A 15,639-nucleotide genomic window follows, 5' to 3' on the forward strand; every position below is an offset into this window, starting at 1 on the left:
ATAATTTTTCTGTCCATTGACTGTCAATGATCCTTCTGTGTACACTTCCCATGAAAAGAGCAAAACAAAGAATGTCTCTAAATACATTCTGACTTACCTGCTAAGTCTGTGTCACTCAGGCCCAAGGCCATTGGTTCCTAATAAGGACATACATCTATAAAACACCTTGCAAATTACTTTAAAAAAAAGGAAAAAGCTCAATAATTATCTTAAACAGCGGGACATTATAGGTTTTAGCGAAGGTTACTTAAACAGGAGGAAATCAGCATGTACATTTGTTGGGAACAATTTGCTGCTGTGGATTAATCCACATTTGGCGCTGTAGTGAGTATTTCAGGCAGCAGGACGTGTATAAGGGATTGAGTCATTAAACCTATTCTCAACGTCTGGGGCCTCAGAGCACCACCAGGGAGCGGCGGGGTTGCTGCCAAAAGATTAGATGGCTTAAATAAAAATTATTGTTTGAGTAATTTAAAAAGTTAGTTATTTTACATTTTTTATCTCAATGTGCTCAATATTTGACACAAATAAAAGAACATCAAATAAAAATGCATACATTTGTTAGAGACAAACATGTTTTGCCACTGTTCGGTAGCTAACGTTTCCTTGGATGCAGTGACACAAAGTGGATCGGTTTATGAAATGAAAGTCACGAGTGGGAGACAACTCTGAGTTGTGGTAAGAAAATATCACCCTGAATAAGTTAAATTAGGATTCGGTGATGATAAACAGAATATTTATTTAGGTCGTTTCAGTTGACAGTGGCATAACACATATTGACATCCCAGTTTTTTTTTTTTATCATGTTTTTGTTGTTTTTTTATTTGGGAAGGTGGTCCTCAGAAATTCGGTAACAATCAGAAGTGGGCCATAAGTTACAAGAGGTTTAGAATCCCTGCAATAAACTACAGTGTGCGTGATCTTGATAATGAAGAAACATGTCATCCAGTGCCACAGTGTGGCTCATTGATGTGTTTCTAATGCGTTTAAACAATGGAGCTCTCTGGCACAATACAATGGCAAGTTACATTAGGCTTTGGATACGAATACTATACCTCTTAATAGGATCAACTTGTTGTTGGTTAGTTCTATTTTCATGTGCATTGCTGACAAAGCAAATGTAGAATGTAGAAATTTTCCATATTCTTTCAAAGAATTAAAAGACTTTCTATAATTCTATGCTATAAATGAAAATATAGAATGGGCAGTTTCAGTAGTTTCCCAATGGAAAGTAATGGACAAAATGGAAAGGAATTGATCTTATATATTCCATACTGTGGTTAAAGGAAAGGAAGGAAGTCCCCTTTTAAATAATATTCACAGCTTTTAGTCTAGGGTACAGTCTGGATATTGACTTGACTGTCTAAAATCTTTGCAAAGATGGAACTCAACTTCTGTAGGATAAATCTGATGTGGAGTCCAGCATTCAGACAGAGACTTCAGCCATCACCCTGATTCAGGCCTAGACCCATTAAGAACAAGAGCAATTAGCAATAAGAGCTCCAGCTCTAGTTTTGTGACGGTGAAAGAAGAAGAGAAAACAATGTGATGCATTTTGATGTCTCAGGCATTGGTCCCCAGCATACCATGCAGATTGCAGAGCGCCTGTATACTCAGGGCTACATCAGCTACCCACGTACTGAAACAACCCATTACCCAGAGAACTTCGACCTGAAGGGAACACTGAAGCAGCAGGCCAACAATCCCATGTGGGCAGAAGAGGTGAGCACCACTGTGGTACCAAGTCTTAGTCTTAGGCCTTTGTATTCCCTAAGGATTATACACCATAGATCCCTAAAACTGTGGGAACAAGGATACATAAAGCTCATGCCCTGATACATTCAAGGCCAGTGGTATACACATACAGAAACTGATTGACTGTGGATTAAAAAAATCTGTTTTACCTCTCTATCAGGTGAAGGCTCTGCTTGCAACGGGATTAAACCGACCCAGGAAAGGAGCTGATGCTGGAGACCATCCACCTATCACTCCCATGCGTGCTGCCTCAGAAGCGGAACTGGGTGAGTCGTATAACTTATTCAATAATGGATAATAGATAATACATGTAAGTACAATACCTTTTTGAGATCAAAAAGTAAGGGCAAGACATCAGCTGTCAAAATAGTCATTTGTACACACTAGAAGGCAGTCTTCCAGGAAACATTTAACTAATACACCCCCTGCATGTTAAGCCTCTAACCCTGGTTGTTCCTCCACTGCTTTTCACAGGAAGTGATGGCTGGCGGCTTTATGACTACATCACACGACATTTCATTGCCACTGTCAGTCAGGACTGCAAGTACCTACAGACCACCATTGACTTCAGCATTGGCCCAGAGGCCTTCTCGTGTAGTGGCAAGACCCTTCTATCACCAGGTAAAACCGGCTGGTCAGACCATTCACCTGCTTCTGGAGTACCAAGCTGCAGTTTGAATTTTGCATTAGTTTGAAAGCAGTTGCATCTCAAATCCCTTAAGAAGTTGGTGCAGGTAACTGTGCTTAAACTCTTTTTAACCAACTTGTCTATGGTAAAGGGATGGAGAGGTTAAAGTGGTAATCTGGAGGATTTTCGTTTATAGCAATGCCTGTTAAGTCACCTTTCATGGCCGAATGAAGAAACACAATGGTGATGAGCCTATTGCCCACTGGTTTGTTTGTGTCATTGTACTGACCTGTAGCCAGTTCGACCAACTCTACAAGGGTTCAAACTGGCTTGTTAGAAGAGTGATGTACAATTCACGTAATTAAAACGGGTTTTAACATAGTTCTTACACAGAAATGAGTTGTTACCAGGTCTACTGCTGTGCAGCAAATATAAGACCATTTTTAGATTGAAGAAAAAAAAAAAGATAATACGGAACATAGCAGATATGCCTGACCCAACATGTGATAAATGCTGTGTAACAGTGATGTAAACTGAGAAGATTTATATGACATTTCAAAACAATAACACAACATACCTCAAGTTACAAACCTTATGCCAATAATGTTTTGTAATTGACCTAACTTCAGCTAGGTTAGCAGAATCTGATCTCCCCAATAACTGAAACACTCTTGTTTGCCCTCCTAAAAGAGGTTGTGGTGCTTCAGTGACTTCCTATTTACATAGTTGATCGGTTTTGATTGGACAGTCCCACAGATGTTTGTTAGCAACATATTGACATATTACTAAAGTTAAAGCTGGCAAAGACATTAACCTGATTTATAAATCACTAGTTTAAAACTAGCTTGTAGTCACTAAGAACTAAGGAAGGACTGCAAGAAGCTGGTTCAACCCAATTCATGCTAAATGCAAATTCTGTTCCCAGGATACACTGCAGTGATGCCATGGCAGGGCATTCCTCTGGAAGAGGCCATGCCTGTTTGTGAGCGTGGAGACACTTTCACAGTAGACGAGATCAAGCTGGTGGAAAAGCAAACCAGCCCCCAGACTACCTGACAGAGGCTGAACTCATCACCCTCATGGAGAAACATGGCATTGGTATACCTGTGCAATGTCTGTTTTACATCATTTCTGTTCATATTATGTAACTGAAAGTTTTCGTAAGACAGGAAGCAGCATGTGTTGGCCTCGATGTGTTGCTGCAGTTTTGATCAGGAGGTCTTGCAGTGAGAGAATATACAAAATGCATAAATGTAAATTACATGTACCTACAGTAATTAAAAACTAATCAAAAGTAGTCTCGGATGATTAGATTTGTTTTCTGATGAAATATGCAAATTAGTATAAGTTAATACTCACCACTTGATGCTGGTCTTTATTAAGCACTATGTCTTTAAGAGGACCTGCATGACAGCATTCATCTGCAGATGGATGATGATGATAATGAAGAGTTTTACAGATGTTGCCGTCTGTCTTCGTCCTCAGGTACTGATGCCAGCATTCCTGTCCACATCAACAACATCTGCCAGAGGAACTATGTGACCGTTGAGAATGGACGCAAGTTAAAGCCAACCAACCTGGGCATTGTCCTGGTACATGGTTACTACAAGACAGGTCATTTGACTTTTATTAATGCACATTCTCTGACGTGTATATGAGATTTATAGCTGTGCATTGATTGCAGGTTTCTAGAACATTGTAGAGTAGTCTTTGGTCGCTGTGTTAACTGATGCTGATAGTCCTATATAAATTTCATTTGTGAGAATTTAAATTTGGGATTGGCGTTTTGTGTGTGCTTTGCAGATGCAGAGCTGGTGCTGCCCACCATACGTAGCGCTGTGGAGAAGCAGCTGACCCTTATCTCTTTGGGTAAGGCTAACTACCAGCAGGTCCTGCAGCACACGCTGGATATCTTCAAGAGGAAGTTTCACTACTTTGTGGACTCCATCCCCAGTAAGTTCACTGCATCCACAGCAACATCAGGTCAACAACAGGTCTTGGCATCCTCAATTGTAACTTTGTCCCAGCACAGGTGGTCCTGATAAAATGACTTGTTTGAGGTCTAGGGGATTTAATTACCACTGAGCCTGATGGCTGTACCATCTATTAACAGGGCATCACATAAGTTGAATAATTTGGTTGCCTCTTGACTAGAATAGGATGCAGGCCTTACCTGAACTCCTGGTGAGATAGAGTTACTTGCCGCTGTCGCTCCACTCATTGCCCACAGTGTCTTCCACTTGACTGTGTGGTGGTGACAGCCAGCTCAGGTCTTCTCCAGTCCTCTTCTCGTTTTAAGAACCGCGCACTGAGCTCAGTTGATTTTAGTTCAACAAAATATCACAAACAGAAACTAAACCAAAATACTTTAGGGATTAGGGTCATCATTCATTGTCCATCACGGTCAAAGAGTTGCCCTTACTGTCTTCTCTTCTCCCCCTGCTCTCGCTTGGTGTTTGACAACATTAGACCTACTTTCTTGAAATTTGTCAACCACTCAAAAATAACAAATAACAACCTGTCACCATGACACTATGTTGGCTCCAAGTTCTTTCCACTGCTCAAATGTAGGGCTGCAATGATCAGTTGATTTGAGTTGTCGATTAGTCGTTTGACAGAAAATGTATCTGCCACTGTCCTTCCTCAGGAAAAAATGCCCGCATGGAAGGATTCAACTTCTTGAATGGGAGAATTGAATTGGATTCTTAATCAGGGACACATTATGCAACTCATTCACAAATGACTTTTTTTCCAATAAATCTTTAAAAATGGTGCTGATGTGGCATGGTTGCGAGTATATGGACTGAAGAGTAGACGTGATGACCATGAAGACTTATGTTATGCTACAATTCTCTAGTTTATGAGGGAAGTAAATGAACTACACTGCAGACCGGATTCTCTAGTGTGCCAAACAGTGACGTCTGACTCATGTGAACAGATTGAGCATGAGTTGAATGCACATTGGGTCAGCATTATATACAGCGGGTAAAATAAGTATTGAACACGTCACCATTTTTCTCAGTAAATATATTTCTAAAGGTGCTATTGACATGAAATCTTCCCCAGATGTCGGTAACAACCCAAGTAATCCATACATACAAAGAAAACCAAACAAATAAGTTCAGAAATTAAGCTATGTGTAATAAAATGGAATGACACAGGGAAAAAGTATCGAACACACTTACTGAAATTTATTTAATACTTCGTACAAAAGTCTTTGTTGGTAATGACATCTTCAAGACGCCTCCTGTACGGAGAAACTAGTCGCATGCATTGCTCAGGTGTGATTTTGGCCCATTCTTCCACACAAAGAGTCTTCAAATCTTGAAGGTTCCATGGGCCTCTTCTATGAACTCTGATCTTTAGTTCTTTCCATAGATTTTCTATTGGATTCAAGTCGGGTGATTGGCTGGGCCATTCTAGCAGCTTTATTTTCTTTCTCTGAAACCAATTGAGAGTTTCCTTGGCTGTGTGTTTGGGTTCATTTTCTTGCTGAAATGTCCACCCTCGTTTCATCTTCATCATCCTGGTAGATGGCAGCAGATTTTTATCAAGAATTTTTCCATTCATCCTTCCTTCAATTATATGAAGTTTGCCAGTGCCGTGTTGTGCCACAATGTTCCCACCTCCAAACTTCACTGTTGGTATGGTGTTTTTGGGGTGATGTGCAGTGCCATTTGACCTCCAAACATGGTGTGTATTATGGCATCCAAAGAGTTCAATTTTGGTCTCATCTGACCAGACTATATTCTCCCAGTATTTCACAGGCTTCTCTAAATGTTGTGCAGCAAACTTTAAACGAGCTTCAACATGCTTTTTCTTCAGCAATAGAGCCTTGTGTGATGAATTATTATTATTTTCACTCCTCTGTCAGAAATCTTGCGAGGAGCACCTGGTCGTGGCCGGTTTATGGTGAAATTATGTTCTTTCCACTTCCGGATTATGGCCCCAACAGTGCTCACTGGAACATTCAGAAGTTTAGAAATCCTTATGTAACCAATGCCATCAGTATGTTTTGCAATAATAAGGTTGCAAAGGTCTTGAGAGAGCTCTTTGCTTTTACCCATCATGAGATGTTTCTTGTGTGACACCTTGGTAATGAGACACCTTTTTATAGGCCATCAGTTGGGACTGAACCAGCTGATATTAATTTGCACTGACAAGGGGCAGGGTTGCTTTCTAAGTACTGATAGATTTCAGCTGGTGTCTTGGCTTTCCATGCCTTTTTGCACCTCCCTTTCTTCATGTGTTCAATACTTTTTCCTTGTGTCATTCCATTTTATTACACATAACTTTATTTCTGAACTTATTTGTTTTGTTTTCTTTGTATGTATGGATTACTTGGGTTGTTACCGACATCTGGTGAAAATTTCATGTCAATAGCACCTTTAGAAATATATTTACTGAGAAAAATGGTGACGTGTTAAATACTTATTTTACCTGCTGTATGTCTTGTGTGTGAAATGGCTGTATTGTCACTGCGCTTCATTTTATAAAATAAAATAATAATCTGGTCTTGGGGTCACATCCCTTGCAAGCAACGTCCTAGTCCCTCTTCCTCTCTTGCAGTTGTTCTTAGAAATGAAGCAAAATCCAGAAACTTTTGCACACTAACTTTGTGGTATTTTTTTGCTGCAACGCCGGCAAAGATGTACGCAGCCGGGGACATGCATTGTAATTGCTCGATAGACTACAATTAGCAAGTAGAATAGCGTATAACTTTCACAAGCACACACCCTCACCTCAAACATTCCTAGGTTCATTCCTATGCAGCGCCAGCCCAAAGTTTCTGTCTGTTGTGTGTTTACAGGCATGGATGAGTTGATGGAGGTCTCCTTTTCCCCCATTGCTGCTTCTGGGAAGCCCCTGTCCCGCTGTGGCAAGTGCCACCGCTTCATGAAGTACATCCAGGTCAGCAGAACAGTCAAAACTAATAATTTAAAGAAAGCCTTGTAGATTTGATCGTCAGCAAGAGTGTCTGACATTGACCTTCTTTGACATCGCCCCTTTCAAAATGAACAAGGCACATACCAGAGTACAAGACACATCTTTAATGTGTGGGAACCTGCCCTAATGCAGACATGAAAATAGATGTTTGGTGGCTCAGGCGATTATTAGTTTATCACCTGTTAACTTTTATGATTTGTGTTCTATTTTGTCTTTGTTTGAATGTTCTTTCTGTATGTAACTTTGTGTCATATAGCTGTTATAATTTAACCAGGGCTCTCTTAAGAGTGAGACCCTGTGTCTCAATGACATTATCTCTCTAAATAAAGGTTAAATAAGAAATTAAAAAAGTGCAGTTAACGTAACAGGACAAGATAATAGGGTATCACAGCTACTTTCTGCAATGGGCCCACTTTAACACATGGATGCCACAAGCCCTTTGTTGAGTCACTGTACCCTCAATTATCAGTGCCAAATATTCTGTTTCTTGCTTGAGAAATATGGCTTGTTAGCCTGCAATAAGGTTTGCCCGAAGTACTACCTCGTCCAGCAAGTAAATCTATTAACTCACTATTGTGGCAAAAAAGTGTTGAAGCAGAACTGACGTGGATAGAGATAAAACATGACAATCAACTTTAGTCTTTGTTTTTATTTTCTAAGCACTATGAAATAAAACAATTTGAAAAGGGCAAATCAAAATGAACTTTGGATAAGAATATTTCTTACCCACCTGCCCAATAACTTAAACTTTGAACCCTGCTGACGTGTCGCATAGCCTGTCACTTCCTGTCTTGCTGTTGTGCTTTGGCCTTCTAAGTTCAGCTTTAAAAAAGAGCTTGAAAATGCTAAAGCTGACGTGTTCCCTTTATTAGCATTTCCACCTGACGACAGAACCACTTTTAAAATCCATGAATGAGTCATGAGGCTGCAGATCTTTTTGTCAATGTTATTAAATATATGCGAGGTGGGTTGCATGTGACTGTTAAGTGCTCTCTTCTGGTGGAAACCACAAGGTAACCCATGAATGAAGAACTCTGGGAGCTACGTAAGATGAAAAACTAACATGTTTAAATTGCTTCCTGTGCACTTAGGAAGTACATATTTTTGCCTCATTACAGTTTCAAGGAACTTTATCTGTGTCTGTCATGGAAGTTTATATTAGGATCCTGCATGTGTAACGACTGAGAGTCAGATGGAGGTAACATGTGCTTTAGCGATACACATTTTTTGTCATACATTGACTGCACTACTTTATGAATTACATGTAAAACTCCCGGTTTTAAACCTGTGTCTATGTGTTAATTGTTTATTATGAACTATTATGCTGGTGGTAAGTATGTCATAGTGAGTTTGTAAAGGGTAAACTATTTTTAGAGCATTTTATACCTTACTATCAATTTAACAGTAGTGAAATATAGGAAATATAGAAATATAAGTCGTTGTCCCCTGCTTTGTTTGAAGCGGGGACCCTGCGGTTCATAGTCAACTTCTTATCCAAGGCTTCTCCTTAAATGGGTGTCTTCTGTTTCAGCAGGCTGAATCATAAATACAAGGGACTTATTTGAGAATGTAATGCAATGCAGTCATCAGAATTTAAAGTGTAGATGCACCCTGACATTTTTTTTATCTGATATTAGGACATGTTGTTAAGACATGTTTGTACAGTGCATATTACGCTTATACATTTATTGTGACTGCAGCCTAAATTTTCAAAACATTTTACAACATTTCATCTCAAGAATCGAAAACAACTATGACACATTAGGGGATTTCTTCATATATTGCAAGATGTTTTGCAAAAAGGATTGAAGTCTTTGTGCCCTTCCAATTTGACGAAGAGCCAATTAGGCTCCACTACGGTAACTGAGCAACCTGTGACTATATGTGTCAAATCGTGTAGAAATTGTTTCGGATTTTGCATTTGATGTCACTGTCCTCAATTTGGGGACGAGATGATCGGCAGTGTCTCGTTCGACCTCTGCTCCATTCCATAAGCCTTCTGCTGCTGGTGGGACCCTTTGATTATACTTAATGATAATTATATTAAAAGTCATTACATGTCAACGGTAATGAAAATAATCAATATTAACGTCATTTTTGCATTGTTTGCAATGCACTCTGCTACCAAAGAGTGTATGAAAATGACAATATTTGTCCTTTTCTGGTCATTTTAATAATTTGATGATGATGATGAAACAATGGAAACCTAAGGCAGGGTCTAGAACCGACGTCATACAGGTTACTCTAGGTTCAGGTTATATCACGACTAACTAATCATTCATACCCATTCATACACCGCAGGCACAGCATACAGTAGCAATTTGGGGTTAGATGTTTTGCTCAAGGGCACATTGACATGGACTAATGGAGCCGATCAAACTGCTGATCCTCAGATTGAACGACAACCCGCTCTAACACGGAGCCACGGTCGCCCCTAGTCTCTCCTAGCTAGTCTCTCCCAGCTAGTCTCTCCCAGCTAGTCTCTCCTGCGGGGTCCCACAAGGTTCCATCCTTGGTCCCATTCTGTTCTCCTGTAAATGTTTCTTCTGACATATCATTCAAAAACACAACATTTCTTTCAACTATTTTGTTGATGATACACAGCTTTATCTCCCCCTGAAACCAGACATTGGTCCAATCTAACCAGGCTCATGAACCAACTTGAGGACATTGATTGATTGATTGATTGATTGATTGATTGATTGATTGATTGATTGATTGATTGATTGATTGATTGATTGATTGATTGATTGATTGATTGATTGATTGGTTATCAGTATCACTACTGTTTCAATTTAGACTGCATCCTGCAAATAACTTATTTTGGTAAGTGGCCACAATACAAGAGTCATAATGGCCTCTGAGGTCGGTTAGGTGAGGATGTGATGTCCTTCTGTTCTTTTTTCAACTGTCAGACTGTAGGATCCACTTGGAAGTGAATAATCCTTACATCACATCCTATCCTTATGTACAGGCAAAGCCCAGCAGGCTCCACTGCTCCCACTGTGACGAGACCTACAGTCTTCCCCAGAATGGAGCCATCAAGCTGTACAAGGAGCTCCGCTGTCCGCTGGATGAATTTGAGCTTGTGCTATGGACCTCTGGAGCCCGGGGCAAAAGCTACCCCCTGTGCCCATACTGCTTCAGCAACCCACCTTTCAGAGACATGAAGAAAGGTTTGACAAACCTCTTGTCCCACTGCACTCCTGGCCATTCTTGTGGTTGTTAGATAGTGGCTAATTATCCTTAGCATTGTGACCTTGACAGCAGGTGTGAAACTAGCCCTAGCCCTAAAACTAGTAAGTCATTATTACATCGTAAAAGTTTCTTCGATGGTGAGGAATTATGCTGGAAGATACGATCTTTTACAAAAACATTTTATGGGCTTTTATTAAGAAGTTGCAGTTCTGTTTAAAGGCTGTCTTTTAAATCTTGGGGCAAACAGTACATCTAACACATAGTGTGTGTACTTTTAGAATCTTTTATTTGTCTTATTATGTCATTTCATTCTCTCCTTTTCATTTCCCATGAACCTATTTTGTGAATTAAGAATTATATAGGCTAAAGATTAGAACAGAATTTTAGCAGTGATTCTTTGAGCATAACAGCTTTTCTCAGGTGGAGTTGAATTTCATGATTTTTTTTTCAATGATTCAATGAGCTCATAGAAATCCCAGTGTGCGTCTCGAGATCACTACCACGTTCAGTCTAGGAACTGAATTCTGTCTTAGTAAACCAGGAGCTGAATACACACAGATTTTTGCAATGGACATTTGCACGACGTTACTTACTTAAAGTAGTAAATCTGGATGGACTTACGCCTTGATGGAATTTCTTCAAATTTGGTACAAACGTCCACCTTGACTCAAGGATGAACTGATTAGAATTGAATGGGCAAAGGTCAAGGTCACTGTGACCTGACAAAACAAACTTATGGCAATAAGTCAAGAATGTATATGCTAATTATGACATTTACACACAAATGTCTAATAGGTTAAAATGATGAAGTGGTGATATTTTGGACACACATTGATGTAAACTGCAATATTTTTTGTTGGTGAAGACATGCAACTGCTAGGCATTCATTTTGTTAATTATTGATCTTTATTCATATATATCTGCTTTTCCCAGGTATGGGGTGCAATGAATGTACCCATCCTTCCTGTCAGCACTCTCTCAACTCTTTGGGCATTGGACAGTGTGTGGAGTGTGATGGTGGGGTTTTGGTGCTGGATCCCACTTCTGGACCAAAATGGAAGATGGCATGTAATAAATGCAACGTGGTGGTGCACTTCTTTGAACATGCACACAGAGTGCAGGTAAGAAAATAGGCCTACATCATGTCACATACAATGTTTAAATAGGCTTTACAGGCACAGAAGTGCAAACACACTTGGTGATCTAAATATGCAGACGTCTGCGGGCACCAAACATATGAGCAGCTGATTTCCCTAATCAATGCACCTTTAACCAGAGAGGATGTACCATAAGTTAATTCGCCGGCTGAAGGGAAGCCAGGGCTACTTTTTAATGTATTATTATATTCCTTTATTGATCCCCATGGGGGAAATTCAAGTGTTGCAGCAGCTCAACTACACAGACACAGACAATAAATACACATACTATACAACTACACAGACACAGACAATAAATACACATACTATACAACTACACAGACACAGACAATAAATACACATACTATACAACTACACAGACAATAAATACACATACTATACAACAAAATAAAGATAGAACAGGAATAAAAATGTACAGTATATCCACATGGGGGGGGCTGGTCAGCATGTTGACAGACTGTGGTCTCCGCTGTTGTTATACAGTCTGATGGCAGTGGGCACAAATGAGCGTCTGAAGCGCTCCGTCCTGCTCTTTGGTAGAATCAGCCGATGGCTGAAAGAGCTGCCCAGCTGCCACAGTTCCTCATGGAGAGGGTGAGAGGGATTGTCCAGGATGGCTCCGAGTTTGGCCTTCATCCTCCTCTCACCCACTGACTCCAGACTGTCCAGCTCCAGACCCACCACAGAGCTGGCTTTCCTCACCAGCTTATTAAGTTTGTTGGCATCTCCAGTCCTGATGCCACCACCCCAGCACACCACAGCGAAGAAGAGGGCGCTGGCTACCACAGACTGGTAGAATGCCTTGAGCAGTTTATTGCACACATTGAAGGACCTCAGCCTCCTCAGGAAGAACAGCCTGCTCTGTCCTTTCCTGTAGAGGGCATCAGTGTTGTGTGTCCAGTCCAGTTTATTGTTTATCTGCACCCCAAGGTACTTGTAGGACTCAACCCTCTCCACTTCCCCTCCCTGAATGAAAACAGGGACAGGGGGCTTCTGTTCCTCTGGTAGTCCACCACAAGCTCCTTGGTCTTGCTGATGTTGAGCTTCAGGTGGTTGTTGCTGCACCATGTGATGAAGCTCTCAATCAGTCCTCTGTACTCCTCCTCGTTGTCCCTGGTGATACATCCAACAATGGAGGAGTCATCGGAAAACTTTTGGAGGTGGCAGGAACCAGAGTTGAAGCGGAAGTCCGAGGTGTAGAGAGTGAAGAGGAACGGTGCCAGTACAGTTCCTTGGGGTGCGCCGGTGTTGCTGATCACAGACTCAGAGACACAGCCATCCACCCTGACGTACTGTGGCCGGCCTGTGAGGTAGTCTGTGATCCAGGAAGTGGTGTCGGGGTGCAGGTTCATCTCCAGCAGCTTCTCTCTCAGTAGGGAGGGCTGGATGGTGTTGAAAGCACTGGAGAAGTCAAAGAACATGACTCTCACAGTGCTTCCCAGCTTCTCCAGGTGAGAGAGGGCCTTGTGTGTCAGGTACATGATGGAGTCCTCCACCCCGATGTGTGGCAGATAGGCGAACTGTAGTGGGTCCAGGAAAGCTGTAAGCTGGGTCCTCAGGTGCCGCAGAACCAGTCTCTCCAGGGTCTTCATGACATGTGATGTCAGGGCCACAGGTCTGTAGTCATTAAGACCGCTGGGACGACTCTTCTTCGGCACCGGGACAATGCAGGACGTCTTCCAGATTGTGGGCACCTTCTTCAACCTCAGGGAGAGATTGAAGAGGTGCCTGAGAGGAGCTGCCAGCTGTCCAGCACACACTTTCAGCAACCTAGGGCTGATGTCATCAGGTCCACTGGCTTTGCTTATCTGAAGCCTGGAGAGCTGATGCTGTACCTGGATGGTGGTGAAGGTGGGGCTGGGTGGTGAGGGGTTTGAAGGGAGCTGTGAGCTCCTGGCCGTGGGTGAACAGTTGTAGGGGGGGATGGGGGGAGTGATGGGCTGTCCTGGTCCACATCTGTGGAGATGTTGGTCTGAAGAGGGCTAGTGGGTGAGGGGGGGCATCCTCTGGTCCGAACAGTCTGCTGAGAGAGGGGGGGGTGTTTTGCAACGTAAAATGTTTTGCTAAATGTGAATTATTGTTTCCTCTCATGTGCAATAAGGTGCACACGGTTTTGCAGCTGTAAAGAAAGGAAAAGACTTGTCAACAATATGCTAGTCAGTTTCTTAATACTTTATGACTTCCGTTTTCTGTCTGTGGCTCGGCCTATAGTCTATTGGTTTAACTGAAACCATACTCTTCAATCAAGAAATGGCTCACAGAAGAAAGTTACATTTTTTTTAAAAGGCTCAATAATTTCCTAAAACAGCTGGTCACTGTAGTTTTTAGTGTGTGTGTGTGTGTGTGTGTGTGTGTGTGTGTGTGTGTGTGTGTGTGTGTGTGTGTGTGTGTGTGTGTGTGTGTGTGTGTGTGTGTGTGTGTGTGTGTGTGTGTGTGTGTGTGTGTGTGTGTGTGTGTGTGGGTGAGTGTAAGCGGGTGTGCCCGTGTGTTCAAAGTTATGAAGAAAATGTGCAACAGTTGCTCACTGATTTATTTTCAATATTCCTTCATAAATTGCATCTTACCATAGGTACAAGAAGTTGGTATATTACAGTCTGTAGGCTATTAGTTGTGGAGAGATTTGAACTCAGCTCATTAGTCCCCCATCCTTGTTTTTCTGACAGCTTTAATGTGTAATAATTCCAGCTCTTTAGATTTCTGTTGTTCATATATGCTGCCTTTATGCTTCTCCTCTCTTCACTTAGGTTGCTCAGGAGAGCTGCGATGCCTGCGACGCCTCTCTGGTTGCGGTGGACTTCAACAAGACTCGCACTCCGCTTCCTGTCGGTGAGACCCAACACACTGGCTGTGTTTTCTGTGATCCAGTCTTCCAGGATCTGGTGGAGCTCAAACATGCCACCATGAGGCACGCCATGTACCGGGGTGGGGGTGCGAGACGAGGAGGACGGGGACGTGGCAGAGGACGCCGTGGCAATACTAAAAAACCTAAAGACAAAATGGCCGCCCTGGCAGCTTACTTTGTATAGTGTTTGTAGTGCATCCTTTTATTTGCTTGACACAAAGTATATGTTTTAACATGTGTATTTAATTACACTGGAATAAAATATGTATTGGAAAATGTTTGCCTGAAGTGTTTGTTTACCATTAAAAAGAGCTTATATATACAGTATGTTGTCAACTTTACAAAACGGTTTTCAAGGAAACATAATAGAAAAGGATGGGTAAAGAATTGCATTGACACAATTGAAATTTCAACAGTTTGAGTTTTGACTATAGACTGTATATTTGCTGCTGTCCATTGTATTCGGAACCTGAACCCTTTTCTATTAGTAGACATGATGATATATGTTTGTGGGCGGAGCTAAGGTAGAGGCAGGATAATTAGCTGTTTCTCTCAATATTTTCAGTCACTCACCCTCCGGGGCCGCAAGTGTAACTTGAGAAAGTTAATATTAACCAACCAGACAATATATGCTGACCCTCAGCAGTCAGCTAGATAGTCTCCGGAGCTCCCACCTGCTCTTCCCCCGTGGAGGTGGTTTCCTTGCCATGAGGAGTTAGGGACTGTTCACATGCTTTTTATAAAACATGCAATAGGTTTTTTTCATTTTCCATTTCAAGTTGAGCAGAAAGGTTCTCATATTATAAAAAAAATTGCATTTAATGAGAAAACATGACATTCCGAACGTATTTAGTATAAACCATGATGTTTATTTTCAAATGGGGCTGGAAGTCAGATCTGACCTCTGAGGACCGTTAGAGGTAAAATCCAAGATGGCTGCCAGGTCCCGGTTCAATGTTTAAAACGGTAATTGTAAACCAAACAGGGTAAAACAACATACTTTTGAGATCACCAGAATTCAAGGAAATGCAATTAGGTCAAGGTAAAAGATTTACCAAAAATATAAGCAATTCAAATTTGAACACTCATTTACTTGGCAGCTCAGTGTGTGT

The 15,639-nt window shown here is 41.4% G+C and overlaps 1 protein-coding gene across 1 annotated transcript in view; it reads left to right on the plus strand.

Annotated features, from left to right (window-relative positions):
- top3b (DNA topoisomerase III beta) overlaps nucleotides 1-14,742 on the plus strand; it is a 28,287-nt gene extending 13,545 nt beyond the window's left edge. Inside the window, 11 exon segments of the mRNA XM_054610582.1 lie at nucleotides 1,568-1,722; nucleotides 1,916-2,021; nucleotides 2,230-2,376; nucleotides 3,309-3,419; nucleotides 3,422-3,481; nucleotides 3,869-3,997; nucleotides 4,187-4,336; nucleotides 7,194-7,294; nucleotides 10,305-10,506; nucleotides 11,462-11,649; nucleotides 14,430-14,742. Of these exon segments, the coding sequence (XP_054466557.1) occupies nucleotides 1,568-1,722; nucleotides 1,916-2,021; nucleotides 2,230-2,376; nucleotides 3,309-3,419; nucleotides 3,422-3,481; nucleotides 3,869-3,997; nucleotides 4,187-4,336; nucleotides 7,194-7,294; nucleotides 10,305-10,506; nucleotides 11,462-11,649; nucleotides 14,430-14,711 (1,631 nt within the window). The 3' untranslated portion in view covers nucleotides 14,712-14,742.
- Nucleotides 14,743-15,639: the final 897 nt, after the last annotated feature.

This window comes from Anoplopoma fimbria, chromosome 13, assembly GCF_027596085.1.
Source record: "Anoplopoma fimbria isolate UVic2021 breed Golden Eagle Sablefish chromosome 13, Afim_UVic_2022, whole genome shotgun sequence".
In the NCBI taxonomy this organism is placed as follows: domain Eukaryota; kingdom Metazoa; phylum Chordata; class Actinopteri; order Perciformes; family Anoplopomatidae; genus Anoplopoma; species Anoplopoma fimbria.